Below are 17,012 nucleotides of genomic sequence, written 5' to 3'. Positions count from 1 at the left end.
TCCATGAAACAGCCAAAAGTGTTGGTGTTTGAAGGGATCCCAGAAACAACAAGCCTAGCAGAATCAATGTCCCTTTGGTGTTCCTGCCTTCTATGATTGATTAATGCTCATGTACTATTAAAAGCCAAGTTGCTCCTCCCGCCAAACAGTCAGAGGCCTTGTCCACACAAACACGGGTTGAAACCAAAGTTTTGTTAAATAAAATTCAGTGTCCACACAAGTTTTGTAATAAAAATACTCCATACACACGCAACCGTAAAGTCTCCTTCGCTGCTCGTCTAGATGAGCAACTGCATATGACAACTATGACTGTTAAAACATTTTGTGTTGTATTTGATTTTGTTCTTGAGCTACTTTGTGTTTAGAAAAAAAAGTATTTAATTGACCAATCCCCATGATGATAAGACTAGTCTGATATTAGTTCTGGGATGTGTGGTTGTCAAGCTAGCTGTGGTGGATCAGTTTACCCCATTGATTTCTCTAGTCTGTCTCAGTTTACCCCTAAGCTGGGGTAAAGTGAGACGCAAGACCACTTTTTTTAAAACAATCATATTTTCACTGCCCTTCGTCCTAAATACATTCTGATCATTTCCATTGCTAGGAAACATCCTGAATTAATGGGAAATGTGTACATTTTTACTGATAAATCATTTTAGCTCGCTTAGAGGGGAGCAAATGTAAAATAAATGTCTCACTTTACCCCACTCTCCCCTAACTTGTAACAGGAAGAGCAGAGGTAAATAAACCCCTTCAGGATGAATGTTGTTGAATGTTCCATACATCCCGTCTGGGTTTATTTCTCCATAACAACCATAACAACCTCTATGGACGGGCACTATTTACATCAGCACACGCTCAGCTCTGAAGTACGAAATGCAGTCTTCATTCTGGCAAAACACCACCGCTTTCACCAACACTAAATGACACTAAAAGCCCCTGTACATTTAAAGTCTGTACAAGGGCTTTAAAGGGGACATATCATGGAAATATCACTTTTTTGAAGGCTCTTTATTTGGATGCTTGCCTTCCGGCCCCAAAAATGAGAGAATTGTCCAAAAAAAATCAGTAATGTGCAGTCTCCCTAGGTTGAAATCCATGTGGTTTTACGAGCTGCCCTCAGTTGTCATACAATGATGTCATTAGGTAGGTTTGGATAACTTCTTTTCCGTGCTAGTTTTCCAATGTAGGTAGTATTAGGTTCGGCCACTTTCCAGCAATAGATTTTTCTTTTTTTTTTTTTTTTTTACTTGTGGCCAAAAAGGCCTGCAGCAGCTTCATATTCCTTCTCAGTTTCAAGAATGAAACGTGGCGCAGGCATAAAGTCGAGGAGTATTTGAGATTAATGATGTTCTAACCCTCAGAGGGCGGAGTGTGGAGGCGTATACGCTCCCGGACAAAAGCCTGTGTCCAGATTATTAGTCAAAGCAGAGACAGTTGCCTTTTCCAGGTGCAGACAGAAAAAACACCCATGAATACTGTTCCAGAGAAGGAGCAAAATTTATAATTGTTCACAACTTTTAAATAAGTCTAAAAGTAAGGACTCCTACGCCGTAGCCTGACGTGCACCTCCAAAAAATGTGACATGAACCACAAGGGCTGTGATGAACATAATTTCCAGCAGTTGCTTTCTCCAGTCTTGGCTTTTCATGCCTTTATTTGGTAGGACAGTTGAGAGAGTCAGGAAATGGGAGGCAGAGAGAAGGGGAATGACATGCAGGATAGGGCCGCTCGACGCGGGATTCGAGTCTGTGGAGAGTGCGTGAAGGAGAGTCCAATATTTTCCAGACCTTGGACAATATTCAACACCACTGTCAAAGAGTCCAGATGTGAATCCCTAGAGTCCAGAAGTCTGAATTGATTGGACATTAGTCAACAGACCCCCTCCAATCTGAATCAGTGCTCAGTACGTTTACATGACACTTGAAAAAACCGAATTATTGCCTTAATCCGACTATAACTGGACAACTGAGGTGCATGTAAACACCTTAGTCCGACTGAAATCGGAGTTGGAGAACCACCGGATCACTTACTTCTGCTTTAAGCTTAGGCTACTAACTTGTTTATTCAGTTTTTACGAAGTGACAGAAAAGTCAACAGGACTGGCGGCGTATTAACCTGCTGAAACAACGGGTGACGCCACATGAGGGGGCGATGGACCCCGTCAGTTATTCAATTTTCTCAGTTGCATGTAAACTGAGACAAGGAACAGAAGTCCGACTTGACGCCAAAATCGAATTTTGAGCATAGCTGGATTAAGCTCTGCATGTAAACGTACTGAGTGTTTCATTTCCTGCCCCCCCCCCCCCCCCCCTTAGGACAGAGAGGTGTGGTTCCAGGTGAAGATCCCTCTGTCTCGCAACCTGACCCTCGGCTGTGGTCACCAAGGCAACACCGAGAACGAGCCGCGGGTCGGCCCCGACCGCGGGTGGAGCCCCTCTGCTGGGCATCCCTGCCCCGCTAAGGCCCCTTTCTACTACCTGCCCATAGACCACCAGCAGCCCCGGCAGCCCTGTGGATGAGGAAGCTTCCTGCTGCCACGGGGCAACTACTGTACCTGTCCACTGAATGTGTGGTGTTAGTTACTCTGAACCATCAATTAAAGACGTTTTACTTGTCCATGTGTGGCTGACTGTTGCTCATAGCTCAGGCTGTTTGTACCTAGTCCTTTAAAGGGATTGTCCATTTTTATTTTATCTATTGTATCTGTTTATTGATTGTTTATTTATCTGCTTATTGGTTGTCTATTGTTCTATTGTCCTAAGTGTTTTTTTGAGCTCTCGCAAACCCTTTTCCAATGTGGTCTCCTTCCACAAATGGCAAATAAACTGATTCTGACTCTGACTCTTCACCCAAAATTGAAATTTCACTCATTATCTCCTCCCCCTCATGTGGACTAAGGGCTGGGAGAAGTTTCAGAGTCCTCCGTGGCTTCTCTGAGTTACAGGGGGTCTCGGCGTAGCAGTGCATGTCCATATAACGGTTGCAAATGGACACCAACTGTCTTCGTAACAAAAAGACACACCAAAAAACATCCAAATACCTCCATGCTGCTCGTATGTAATGTCCGTCTTGTATTGAAGCCTCGAAATGCGAAATTGTTCCGAAAAAAATTAAATAAGTCTATTTTTCAAGCTTGTTTGTAGCGGAAGCTCCTCTTTGGTCGCATTTCGTAGATAATGAGTGCAATTTGAATTTTGGGTGAACTATTCTTTTAACATTCGAGTTTACACTGTGTCTGCAGGGTTTTATATTCTTTTCAACAAATGCCATGTGCAGATCTTGCTGTCGCTGGAGAAAAGAGAAGAAGCAGGCGAGCTGTGACACTGAAGGGCTGTGCTTTTAGGATTGTTCATGAAGTATTGATTGTTCCCAACTTCCCAAGATATATCAGCCGAATGATGGGAAAGTTGTTTATTGTGGCTGGATATACTGTATATAATAGATTTGTGATTAGTTTGGGTAGGTTGCAGTGGGGTGCCATGAGAATATTACCCATAATTACATGTGAGAATGGGCCGCTGTATTCCACCAGGCCTAAGCATTGAACTATGACATTCATAGCGCTGGTGGTCTGCTCTTATTATCTCGGCCTTTATTGCTTCTCCACTACGAGTGGATTCCCTGCTGACAGTGTCGTAAATGACCAAATAGAATAAAATTAGAGGAAGTATTCCCTGTGGCACACCAGAGTTGATTTACTGACAACTTAAAGGACAAAGTTTTATATATCAATACCTATCGAGCCACACTGGTGCCCCGGGTGCCATGTTCTAGTAGACATAACATCATGTGCGGCTTCTCATTTTCAAAGTTGAGAACAGTAAAGCGGAGCAGTTGGTTCAGAGATGCTTTTCTGAGGCAAAACAAAATATAACATGTTAAAAGCCCTACCCCCTATTACACGCAGCAACAACGGTCGGTCATATATCATGGGTTTCGGGCTTTAGGTTACACTTCCAAGTCACCGAAACAGTTTTACCTGAAAACTCCGGCCAAAGTGGAGATTTGGAAAAACTCTTGTTTTCATGTCAGCATGTAGACAGGCGGAAACAGTTTTAGGCTTCAGAACATCATGTGACAGTGCCATGTGTGTGACTTGTGTTAACAAACAAAACCTCAAACCAATCTTGGAGAATTTACTTGTGTCATGTTTTTGTCAGGAATACTGATGGGCTAGCATGGCTTTATGATCGTCGTTTGAAAACAGACTGCTGTTGAAGGGGAAATATGCAAGTTTGGTCACTTTTCCGCTGTGTTGCTAACCCTCCTCCTGGCCATGTGCATTTGTTTTTAACGGAGACGGCAAGAAATCAATCAATAGAGCGCTGGATGACGTTATTTATCAAATACAATGTTACGACGTGTATATTTGTGTCATAAACAAGAGGTTACGGGTTACGAGGAGCATATAGTCCTCGCTGCAGTCGAATCCAACATCTGGCGGCCCTTCACTGCATGTCATTCATTCCCCTCTCTCTGCCGCCCCATTTCCTGTCTCTCTCAACTATCCTATCAAATAGAGGCAAAAAAAATGCCCCAAAAATATACTTAAAAAAAAAAGAGAGCCTCCATTCCCCCTTTAACACGTTCCATGCCATTTATTTAAACATAACAATTACTCTGGAGCCGTTTAATTAAGGTAAAATGTAGCATAGTTAAGGTAAAAATCCTGCATTGGTCCACTTTAATGAAGTTTGTTGAAGGGGAAATATCTGTTTCTGTAAATACAGTGGGGCTGTGTGTAAATGTGGCTTAACTCCCGGCTCCATGCGGGCCCTCATATTTACTCATGTCTGGGTTAGCTGGGAGTTAGAGGGCGGAGTCAGACACTGATGCCAAGACGGCAACAGTGGTGCAGCTCAATCTGAGTGTTTCCTGGCTCTGTCAACATGCACACTCAATCTTTGGACATAAAAGTGTCTTCACATAATGAATCTATCGTAAGTTATTTGTGCAAATTTACTTCACAACCTGTGATTTCTTTGAGTTATGGTCAAAATCTTCTTATGTGAGATAATAATGACCTTTGGGATGTTGCTGGGCCTGTTGCACCACTTTGTCACTGCATATTAAGACATTTTGGTTCTTGGTAGTGAGTTCTAGCAGCACTCAGAGCCCCACCCTTTACACAATAGGCAAAGACAAGCAGACAACCAAGACTGATTCACATTTTATTGACATGTTACATTACGCTTTTTTTACTCCTGCTCCCAGAAAACCAGCAGTACTGACAGAACAGTGAGAAAGCACTAAAAACAGATTTACTAATAAGAGTAGCTAACAAAAAGAAATGATAAAAAAAAAAAAAAAAAAAAAATCAAACAACCAGAGCAGAGAGGGATCGCTGCTGCACTAATGTAATGGGAAAAAACGAGACACAAGAGAGAAGAAACACTGATTTAGAGAGCGAGATAAGTGTTGGTCAGGTTGTAAAGAAACAGCAAATCATGATTCCTCCTGCAGCTGAAGGTCTTTATGGGGTCGAATATTCTGTGTGTCTCTGTGTGTGTCTGTGTGTGTGTGTGTGTGGTTTGGCCCTTCAACAAGTATGAAAAATAAAACACTCTCCTCCTCTGCTCATGTCTCAGTGTGAAAATACAGCCGATGTTGTTCTCGTTACAGTCTTGTGTGTCTCTGCATTCCCACCTCGCTCACTGTGTGTGTCTGTTGTGTGTGAGATTTTGTGTGTGTGTGTGTGTGTGTTTGTGTGTCTGTCCCTCGGCGCGTCCGTGTCTCAGTGCTCGAGACGTCCCAGGAACCTCAGGTTGAGGATCTTCAGCTGGTCGTCCAGCTCCATGCGGACGATGCCGTCGTCCCCGTCGATACTCAGCAGGATCCCCGTGGCCTCGCGGTCCTCCCCCAGGATGACCTTCACCTGGACAGCAGAGCAGAGGACGCCGCTTTAAACATGGCTCATATTCTCTAACATTATATATATATACTGTATATATACAGGATGAATCACCTTGTTGTTTACAACTACTTCCGGGTAGAAAACCAGCATGAGAACAATAGTGACGGACGAGAGTTTCGCTATATATATCTACTTTTTTATGTCACTATATCACCGTTTAGACTAATCTGATGTTTGTAAACTCTATAAAACCAATGATTGGACAAACATTACTATTTACGTGTGCACATTTTTGTAATTAGTCATGGTTATCAGAGATTAGCCGGGCTAACGGTTAGCTACCTGTTTAACTTTAATAACTCAGTGACTCAATAAACGGTCCATGAAAAAATATTTTCTCCAGGGGATATCTGAGTTCCAACATGACTGAGCTAACTGGAGTAGTTTCATGTCGTGTCCCACAACGGGAGGGTTTTAACAGCTGACGTCCTGCTGTTAGCTTAGCTACCGCCGTTAGCTTAGCTACTGTTAGCTTAGCTGTCCCTGTCAGCTGCAGCCACTGATGCTTTCTACACACCGTGATTCCCCCAAACTGAATAAATACAACACACAGCAACACAAAACACACACACAGAAATAGTAATGTTTCTTCAATCATTTCAGATTTGTCTAAACGGTGATAGGACGTGAAAAATATGATATATAGCTAAACTCTCGTTCGTTACTATTTATTTCATTCAAATTACGTGCTGGTTTTCTACCCGGAAGTAGAATGTAAACAACAAGGAGATTCGGTCTATATATATATATATATATATATATATATATATATATATATATATATATATTCAAATATTTTTATTGAATTTTCTTCTCTAACATTCTAACTGATTCAACAAATGTATGTCCACTTGACTTAAACTGGGAACCAGAGAAGGCAGCTGTGCTGTTTCTGCATCTGGTTTTTTATATGAATTCCTGTTTCCCTGGTACAGTCACAACTCTCACTCGACGTGCTGTGTTGACGGACTGTGGTTTTTTTAAAGGCCCAATAAATCCCACCATTCTTTGAGCTTTCATGGTGAGAAACATTACTCCTAAACTGTTGCACCATTTGCCAGCAGAGTGGTGAAGGCTAGTGATGTGCAGATCGATACTGAAATATCTATACTTCCGATACCAGGTCTGTCTGCTCTAGAATCGATACTCAAATGAAAACATCGATACTTTTGATACTTCAGTCATTTTGTGGTTATGCATATCATTAACAGGAACACAGTGGAAAGTAACTAAACTATTCAGATCTTGTCTAAATGACACGCGGTTGGTGGGAACTACTTTTTCTTCCACCTGGGTAAGTGCGTAACGTGTAAGCGCAGCGGCATGCTGCTCACAAAGTCAGTCTGTGTAGAGTCAATGGCGGAGCGGAAAGGAGTCAGGTGTGGAGCTATTTCAGCTCCACAAACAGTGAACACGAAGTCTGTAATATCTGTGGGAATATTATAAATGAATGAATGAAAAGAATTATATGTTTGTTTATCATTTTCTTATTTAATTTATTGTTTTTTTTGTTTTTTTTTACATGTTCTTTTTTTAGTGTTTGAAACACTATTTTCAGCTATATTCTAAACGAGGCCACCACCTCAATATACTACAGAGTTTAAAATAAATACGTTAGGCTACTCTGAAGTCTTGCATCCTTAGGAAGCTATGACTTGAAATACAGTACTTTTTTTTTTATTTTATTAGATTTACCAGGCACATTCGGTGCATTTGCACAAAGTATCGGTATCGGACCGGTATCGCTGATACCAGCCTGAATTTTACTCAGTATCGAATCGGAAAGGAAATTTGTGGTATCGAACATCACTAGTGAAGGCCTCACACCATGTTTACTTCACCTCTATGGGATGGGATGATCTTTTCATACCAAGTCCTGTTACAGACTGTTGCTAGGTAACCGCACTAACTGTGACATGTTCCTGTTGTTTTCCTTTAGCATTTCCCTACTCACAGCGTCCAAGCTGTTTTCTGATGTGTCTTTGTACTATTTTCAATGTTTATTGGCTTTGGTGTGGTTGTTATTATTCGATTTAGTTGTGTACGAATTTATTTCTGCTACTCCTTTCTATCATTTACCTTAATGTGTCTCAGCTCTACTTATTCTCTTTTACACCTCATTTTTTTAAGACTCCAGTGTTTCCTCCTAGGTGGTTACTGTTAAGATAGAGTCTCCTGAGTTCAGTACAGTCCCTGCTTTTAAATAAAAACAAGGGATTTCATTTCATTTTGATCCAGATTGCGCCTTTTGAACAACGGGGCCCTGGGTGACTGAGAACCAGCACATGTCACACATTTCAACCTCATGTGGTCTTTTGACTGTTTGTAAATCATCACATTGTGTTTCAATGGCCATCTACTTTGGAGAGAAGGTTGTGGTTAGCAACAGTTACCTTGTTGTTCTTGGTGGGAGTGACAGGCTCCAGGTGATCGCTGCTGATACTGACCACCTTCTCCGACTCCTGCATGAACACTGAGCACATCCCTCCCTAGAGAGAGACGGAGAGACAGGGACAGCACGTCAGCCCAAAGTCTAGCTGAGCTCATCTAAAGACAACATGGAGGAAATGACTAAACCCACCTCCCCATTGAACTGGGATGACCCCATTGTCTCTGAAGGCTCTCTAAAATTAAGTGTTGGAGAAGTGGGAGTATTGTGCAAGCTGATAATCTTCTCTCCATGACAGTTTTTTCTTTTTCTTGGAGATAAAGAGTCGATCTGACTGAGATTCTGGCCTTCATTTTGACCCTGAGTAAAACAGACTAAGCAGCAGCATGTTGACAGATGGTAAATGGACTTGAAGTTATGTAAAACTTGACCTCAGACTCACTGAGCCTCTGTAGTGTTGCATCGTTGGCCAACGTTGCGTTCAAAGGAACAAACTCTTCAAATGCAGGAAGTGAAGGGAATCACTTCCTGACCAGAGGGCTGGACTAGGAAGCAGGCTCAGCATAGCCAGGCTTTGTTCAAGTCCCATATCACAGTTCACCGGTATCTCCACTGTGGATATCAGCTTGGTTTGGTGAGTCCGCCTTTATGTTCTTTTCATATATTTTACTGATCTCGATTCATGTTTGTGGGCCCTGCTGACAGCTGCAGCGACCATGGGTTTGATTCCACCCAACTGTCCCTTTGCTGCGTATCAATCCCCCCTCTCACTTTCTCTCTCCAGCTGTCCTTTCAAAATAAATGCATAAAAAGCCAGAAAAACAATGACAACAATAACACTGAGCTGGTGGTGGTGATGAATTTAGCGGTGGAGGCCGCCGCCAAATCCTCTATGCAGGAAAAACCCTGATACTAATAACAATCTTTAAAGCCATTATTGGGGGAACAGGACAGTGTTAGCAGAAGGAATGGCATGCATCACAGGGCTGCTGCAGCTGGGACTGAGCCTACGTGGCGGGCAGTCTACCCTGAGAGCTACAGGAGCTCCAGGATTACATTTAATAAGGGATTCTTCCTCCCTTCATGAGATCTTGGGTGGAAATCTGTTACAGACTCAGATTAACTGCAGCCAAAAACGTACACCTCACTGACCCTCAGCCAAACATTAATTTTCTCTGGAAGAAAGTTTCAGCGGCACAAACGGAGCCATGTTTCATGTCGACTCATCTGGTCTTGTGAACAAAAAAAGGCTCGCGCACATCCAGAAGTGCAGCCAGGTGCTGAGTCCAGGGAGACGATTATCAAAAACAAGAAAGGACTCGCAACACTGTATGAGCTCCCAAAAGTACAACAATTTATTAGAGGACTATAACATGAATATATAAATAAATAATAAAATATAAACATGAATGGATGCTATCTTTGATTATTTGTGATGCATGTTTTTATTATTTGCAACACTAACTGATGTCCCCAACATATCTTTCAGGGAAGCTCCTGAGACTTATGTGTCCAGCCCATTTTGCTCGCCCATGATGCCCCAGGTTTGGGGCTATACTCTGATTTGCCTACATGATATATCATTACCCTCAGGCTCAGTAGATATTTAATATTGTTCTCTCTTGTCTAATGAAGGCCCTTCTAGATCTTATATATTTTTTCCCAGTATAGGGATGGGGCATGTTCCACCAAACTCCTTCACCCCGGAATAACATTAGTTTTTTGATATTGTCTGGGCCAGTATGTTTATAGAATATGTTTATCCCTGCACCGATATTTTTTTCCCTCCTTACATAGGGAATATGTAAGGAGGGATATACTTTTGCCCGGAATACTTTTATTCCGGGCACCCCAGACCCCTTAAAATCGATGTATTATAAAGATGTATTAATTGAAGCAGGGAACCTTTCTGTGTATATATTTCCGTCTTCTTTTTTCCTCTGTGTGGGAATAGATAAGAGGTGTGGTTTGTTTTTGTTTACTCAAGTTATTTTTCTTTCGGATTCTTATCATTTTGCATATGTTTGCTTAATTTCATTTAAAAATGGTCGACATGTGTCTAGGTATTATTTTACACTGTATTTAATGACCATGTCGTCAACTTACTGTCAGACCTGGTGGTGTTTTCATTCACCCACGCCCATGGGTGGATCCTGTGTATCTACTTAATGAACACCTGAAAGCATTTGTCTTGATTGACCTGACGAAGAGCGCACTGCTCCAAACGTTGTCCTTTTTATAGTCCTCTAATAAATGTTTGTACTTTTGGGAGCTCATACAGTGTTGCGAGTCCTTTCTTGTTTTTGACTCACAATGAAGCTTTGCTTAACCAGCTACTACACACACACACACACACAGCAGAGATTTTTTTTCTATTTAAATTGTCTTTTCTATTGTCTCTATTTATTCTATTTTTTGTATTTTATATATAACATTGGATGTATACAGTGTATTTTTGCTTTAACCCTCTGAGGTCAGCTCACGCGCCGGTGCGTTTATATTTCTGCCATTTATGCCATAGAAAAGTGAAAAGAAAAACGACTCCTACAACCTATGTGATTCAACAGAGTTAGAGAGCCAATAACAGATCAAAATTTAGTTTGGAGAAGAAAAAAAAACTTCTGCTTATTTCTCATTTACACACATCTCATGAAGCTTGTATGTAATGTGAAGTCAATATTCAGCCTCATTTATCTCACATTTGAGGAAAATCGAATGACAGACAACATTTATGCTCATAAAGAGACATTACAAACTTTCATTTTAGACTTGTTTTCTACACTTATCTATTGCTTTATTAGTATATTCCACTGCTTTTGTGAAGCCAAGACTTTGGTAAACCTATTTCAACAGTTCATCATCATGACTGAAGTTGTGTTTTCACAAGAGATGTGAAAATTTTCATAAAGCGTACTTCAAATTTCCAGCATCTGGCCTAAATTATTTCTTTATCCAGTGCTCTAGGACAGAAATGGGCCTCAGACAAAACAGGGATGAAGGAGTGATTCTGCGCATGTTACCGTGATGCTCCTGATGACTCCGGTCTGTCCCATCAGGTCCATGAAGGAGTCTTTCACCCGGACCAGGATGTCGGTGGTCACCCAGTCGCTGCTGCCCTGCTCGATGTTAGACCCCGGGGTGTGAGGGTTGTAGCCTCCAGGAGAGGGCGCTCCGGGCGTCATGGGGCTGTAGCCCACAGGACTGGGGCTTGGACTGGCCTGTGGAGGCGGGGCAGAGAAATGATTTTCCTTTAATAGTCTGGATGAATTTGACCATTTGCATTTGTCAGAAGTCAAGGTTTCACTGGAACTGTCCAAGACACAACAACATCCCACATCTGTTTGTGTTATTTCAAATTCTGTACAGGGTTCCTACGCATGTATGGAAAGTATGAAAAAGTTTGGAATTTGATTTTATACATTTCCAGGTCTGGAAAAGTATGGGAAATAGAAACTATTGTATGGAAATATATTTATCTTAATACTTATCTGGGTTTGGTCTCATCTGAAGTTATTTGGGTTCATTATTTTGTATGTGCTATTATACCTAGCTACAATCTCCAGGAAATGACTTGGTTACATAATGGCATACAAGTTCAGAATAATGAAAACAAATGATTAATTGCATGCTTTTTTTATATTATGCACATCTATTTCCTCAAATATCACAAATAATTTGATTTTTTTTAACCGAGAAGTCTGGAAATTAGGGTCTGGAAAAAGTATGGAATCTGGAAATTTCAAATGCGTAGGAACCCTGTCTGCATCATTCGTATCCTTGCCATTTTGTATTTTTTTATTTAATGATACGTGCAATAGAAGTACTTTATTTGTGGTAATGGAGGCAGGGCACAGTGTATTGGAAGTGCTCCTCCTCTTCCTCACAGTTCCCATCCATGCACTGTCCAGTCATGAACCTGGCTTAAAACCAGTGTTTATGAGAGAAATAGGGCTGTCCCGATTAATCGATTACGTTGGTGATGTAAAAACGTCGACACGTACAACATACCGTTGAGTTGTTGTCGATCACACACAGCAGACGTTACCCTTCACAAACATAAGTGGACGCTCGTTAGCCGATCAATAACCATTAACTGATAAGATTATAAACTCTGTCTGTGACTAGGCTAGAGGTTAGATTTAGTTAGATTTAGTTAGACGGAGGTTAGATCTTCACATGGTGAACTCATTTTGTACAAAGTGCAGCCAAACACCAGGCACTGTCCTTACAGGTGACGGACATGCAGATGTCCGTCATGGGGACTGCGCTGCATAACTGGCATATAGCTACTGTCGGTCCTCCTGTGTAACTTTTTGCTGTGAAATATGACTGAAGGCACGTGAACTCTGCACGTGTCGACGCGCCCCGGTGAGGTGACGACATAAGGAGCTAATAAAAAAAATGAACCAATAGTATTAATCGGTCAAAGTTATTGTTATCTGTCAAAGGTTAATCATGTGCATCCTTATCTGCCGCCTTTGCAAAACGGAGATGGCGTACCACAGTGTTTTTGTAAAATAATAATCCTCAACCAAACATTAATCGTTTAATTAACTGAAAAAATATTGATAGCTTAATTGGGAGACAAATAATGGTTTAGGACAGCCCTAGATGAAAAGTTCAAGTACATTTTCATCTCCTTGCACATGTGCAACCAGTAAATTCACCGTTGGCTAAGCAGACAGTCGATGCATACATCCACCCTGGTGTTCCTCCTGATTTAGAGGATCATGAGGATCATCATCAGAGTATTTATCAGTGATACAGTCAAAATGCAAAGAAATGTGAATATATCACAACATCTGGTGAACTTACCAGATGTAGCGAACTCACAGTAAACAGTTTCAGCACAACAGATCAACAGATGCTGTAATTCTGAGGCTGTGATCATTTCAAGGCCTGTTAAATATATTAATCAGCCAATGAACACAGTTAAAACATAAACACAAAACCTCAACATCACTTTCCAACTCATTCAGCAAAGGAAAGTGACACAGATATGTAAACATCAGCTGGGTTTGTTTCTCAAATGATATTCACATCCATCAGGCCACAGATCCGGCTCTGAGGAAATGTAAATATCTGCAGTCAGAGTTTACAACACGGCATGTTGTTGTTGTTGTTGGATGTGCTAAGTAAATGCACTGAAAGGGAGCTGGAGTGTGCAGACGTTTCTTCTGTTTATTCTGAGAGTTTCTCCTACCTGATAGGCCATGGGGGAGGGTGTGGGGTGGTAGCTGGCCGGGGAGTGCGTGTTCTGGTAGCCGACTGGTGAGGGCGCTACTTGGTGGTAGCTCTGAGGGCTGGGGCTGGGCTGGTAGGAGCCCTGAGGGGACGGGGCCGCGTAGGGAGAATACTGCTCCGTGTTATACCTGCACACACACACACACACACACACAGACAGAAGTTTACACCGTGTTTCCTCTACGTGGTACCAGTTTGACTCCACTCTACTCGTCCTATTTGTGTTTCCATTAAAGGATAATTTCCGTTTTTTACAACCTGGACCTTATTTCTAGCATAAAATACGATCATTTCCTCACCCAGACAACTTTGGTGTCATTTGGAGTCGTTTTGACGAAATTAGCCCCAGTGGAGCGGCGCGTATATCCGTATAATGCGAGAACACGGGGCAGTGCAATGCAGCCTCTAAATAACACATTATCCGCCGCAAAACTCGTTCATTTCACAAATATTTAGTTATGATACACTAGTGCTATTCCCCTCCGAGCCCGTGGTGGCATGTTATCAACATCCGGGGTCTGTAGGTTGACTACTAACCTCCGATCTGGATGATGTCATCTCCGACCGCTGCCCGGCTCATTCTGATAATAATGATTCTGCTTCGGCATTCGGGTCCATTTTTATCTCAACTAGCCGGAGCTTTAGTGAGTCCAGGTTGAGGAGAGGAAGCCTGTGGAAGCTGAACTTCATCCAGCTGCTCATTTTGTTCTGACAAGTCAGAAACACGCAGAAACGAACCGTAGCATTAGCGCTAGCAAGTTAGCCGCGCCGGGCAGCGGTCGGAGATGACATCATCCAGATCAGAGGTCAGTAAGTCAACCTACAGACCCCGGATGTTGATAACATGCCACCACGGGCTCGGAGGGGAATAGCACTAGTGTATCATAACAAAATATTGGCGAAATGAACAAGTTTTGCGGCGGATAATGTGTTATTTAGAGGCTGCATTGCGCTGCCCCGTGTTCTCGCATTATACAGATATACGCGCCGCTCCACTGGGGCTAATTTCGTCAAAACAACTCCAAATGACACCAACGTTGTCTGGGTGAGTAAAATGATCTTATTTTATGCTAGAAATAAGGTCCAGGTTGTAAAAAACGGAAATTATCCTTTAAGTAAAAGAGCCTGGAATCTGGTACCTGGTTCTACCTTTCTGGTCCCACCTCAGCACAGGTTCCAAAACAGGAAAAGAGGAACTAAAAGGTGACGTGCAAACACTGCAGACCACTGATAAGTCCAGAATCATCACTGTGTCATCAATGTGGAATATCCTGCACAGCTAAAATCTGATGTAATTCCTGCTGTAGGTCTGTTAATATGTCACTTTAATAAGTCTTAATGTTTTTCATGTGAGACAGTAACTGTTTTTAGATCCCAACGTGTGGTCAGTTTATCCAAATAACACCCGTTTGGACATTTGCTCTGTGAAGAGCTGCCTCCATGTGAAGCTTCATGTTTGTACTGGACAGAACAGGAGCGCTGCCTCGGGGTCTGTATGTACACATATCACCACATCTACATAAATATTTGTACATTCAAATTAACAGATCAGTCTATTCTAAATAATCATACAGTAGCATGCAAAGGTTTGGGCATCCCTTGTTATGGGTGTTAGTATAGAACCACCTACTGGTTGTTCAGTGGTACTGCACTTTACGGAAAGCCACACAGCCTCCCAGCCTGCTTTGCGCCGTGTTATCATGTTTGTATGTCACTTACCGTTGGTACTAAAGTAGCAGTGAAGCTAAGGACTCTGTCTCTTCTTTATTACACCATTACACTGAAACATGGTGTCAGAACTGGGATCTTGTCTCGCTAATCCGGTGTACGAAGATATAAAGTCAACGACGGAGGTGTACAAGTCGCTAACAGTTACCGAGAATGTCTGAAGCAGCGCCGGTGCAACGCCAGGAAATAGCCATGGCCGCGAACATTCCTCCGCCGACTCCGATGAAGCTCAGCGGCAACATGAGCGCAAATTGGGAAATCTTCAGAGCTGAATATGAGGATTATGCTTTAGCGACGGGCTTGGTGACGAGGTCCAAGGAGGTTCAGGCGGCGACTTTGAGGAGTGTTATGGGAGCAGAGTGTCGACATGTCTACAAGCACAACTTAACTCTGAGCGCGGATGAGCGGGCGGACGTGGCCGTCATCTTGGACTCACTGGAACAGTACTTTAAACCGTCAAAGAATGTGATATATGAGCGCTACATTTTCGGATGCTGCAAACAGGAGGAAGGTGAGACAATTGACTGTTTTGTGACGAGACTCAGGGAGAAAGCCGCTAATTGTGATTATGGAGCCTTACGTGACGAATTGATAAGAGATAAAATAGTTATCGGCATCGCTAATGAGGGCACGCGCAGAAGGTTGCTGAGGGAGAAGGATTTGACGTTAGCCACGGCTATTGAGGCATGTCGTGCAGCCGAGTTGAGTGAATGGCAGTTGAGATCCATGGAGCAGGAGAGATCTCACTTGGACAATGTCAACGCTATGGTGAAACACACATTCAGCAGACCATCAAACACAACAGAAAAAATGAGGCGGCATCCCCGATCACAAGCAGAGGGTCATGTTGTATGCAAGTACTGTGGCACATCTCATGGGTGGGGTAAAGAACACTGCCCGGCATATGGCAAAACCTGTAATGCTTGTGGTGCTGCCAACCACTTTGCAAGGGTTTGCAACAAAACAAAGAACAGAAGTGGAAAACTTCACGCAGTAGAGGGACTGGACACTGACATAGAAGACACTGCTATGGAAACAAATGATGTGTATGCTTTAGAGAACATTGGTGCTGTGGAGTCAAAAGGCAAGAAATGGTTTGTTAATCTTCGGCTGAATGGTAAATTACAGAAGTGTCAGCTCGACTCAGGGGCTACTTGCAACGTCATGAGTCTCAGGGACAAGAAGAGACTAGCCCCGAGGGGAAAACTGAAACCAAGTAGCACTATGCTGAAAATGTACTCAGACCAGGGACTGCCATCATTAGGGGTTTTCACTACAGACTGTGTTGTACGGGACCGCTCATACAAACTGGAGTTTGAAGTTGTGAACACACGACAGCTGCCACTGCTGTCAGGCTCAATGTCAGAGGAAATGGGACTCATGCGCTTCACCATCCCCACAGAGCTCAGGGTGGATCGTCTCAATGCAGTGGACAACAGTCTTACCTTGCCTCTCTCCAGAAATGCGGTTATCACATCATACCAGGATGTCTTCACTGCTCCGGTGGAGGCACTTCCAGGAGAGGTCCATTTTGAGCTGGACCCAGAAGTTCAGCCGGTGCAGTGTGCGCCGCGCAACGTCCCGGTGGCCATGAAGGAAGCTGTGAAGGCTCAGCTGGACAGATATGAAGCAGAGGGCCATATCACATCAATCAGTGAGCCCACGGATTGGATCAGCAATATGGTTGTTGTCAAAAGACCAGAAAAGCTGCGCATATGCTTGCAGCCGCACCATCTC

At 42.7% G+C, this 17,012-nt stretch overlaps 2 protein-coding genes across 3 annotated transcripts in view; one reads left to right on the top strand and one right to left on the bottom strand.

Moving 5' to 3' along the window:
- The window catches only part of rnaset2l (ribonuclease T2, like), a 28,796-nt gene extending 26,155 nt beyond the window's left edge, over positions 1-2,641 (top strand). The window contains exon 10 of the mRNA XM_083984846.1: positions 2,316-2,641. Within this exon, the coding sequence (XP_083840972.1) occupies positions 2,316-2,519 (204 nt within the window). The 3' untranslated portion in view covers positions 2,520-2,641. The remainder of the gene's footprint in view (positions 1-2,315) is intronic.
- Positions 2,642-5,198: 2,557 nt separating this feature from the next.
- The window catches only part of supt5h (SPT5 homolog, DSIF elongation factor subunit), a 68,047-nt gene continuing 56,233 nt past the window's right edge, over positions 5,199-17,012 (bottom strand). For both annotated transcript variants that reach the window (XM_083985127.1, XM_083985128.1), the window contains 4 exons: positions 13,507-13,675; positions 11,324-11,521; positions 8,308-8,403; positions 5,199-5,875 (listed from right to left, as the gene is read on the bottom strand). In XM_083985127.1, coding sequence (XP_083841253.1) covers positions 5,735-5,875; positions 8,308-8,403; positions 11,324-11,521; positions 13,507-13,675 — 604 coding nt within the window. In that variant the 3' untranslated portion in view covers positions 5,199-5,734. The remainder of the gene's footprint in view (positions 5,876-8,307; positions 8,404-11,323; positions 11,522-13,506; positions 13,676-17,012) is intronic.

This window comes from Trachurus trachurus, assembly GCF_905171665.1.
Source record: "Trachurus trachurus genome assembly, chromosome: 13".
NCBI lineage: Eukaryota > Metazoa > Chordata > Actinopteri > Carangiformes > Carangidae > Trachurus > Trachurus trachurus.
This window is presented reverse-complemented; position numbering and strand designations above follow the sequence as displayed.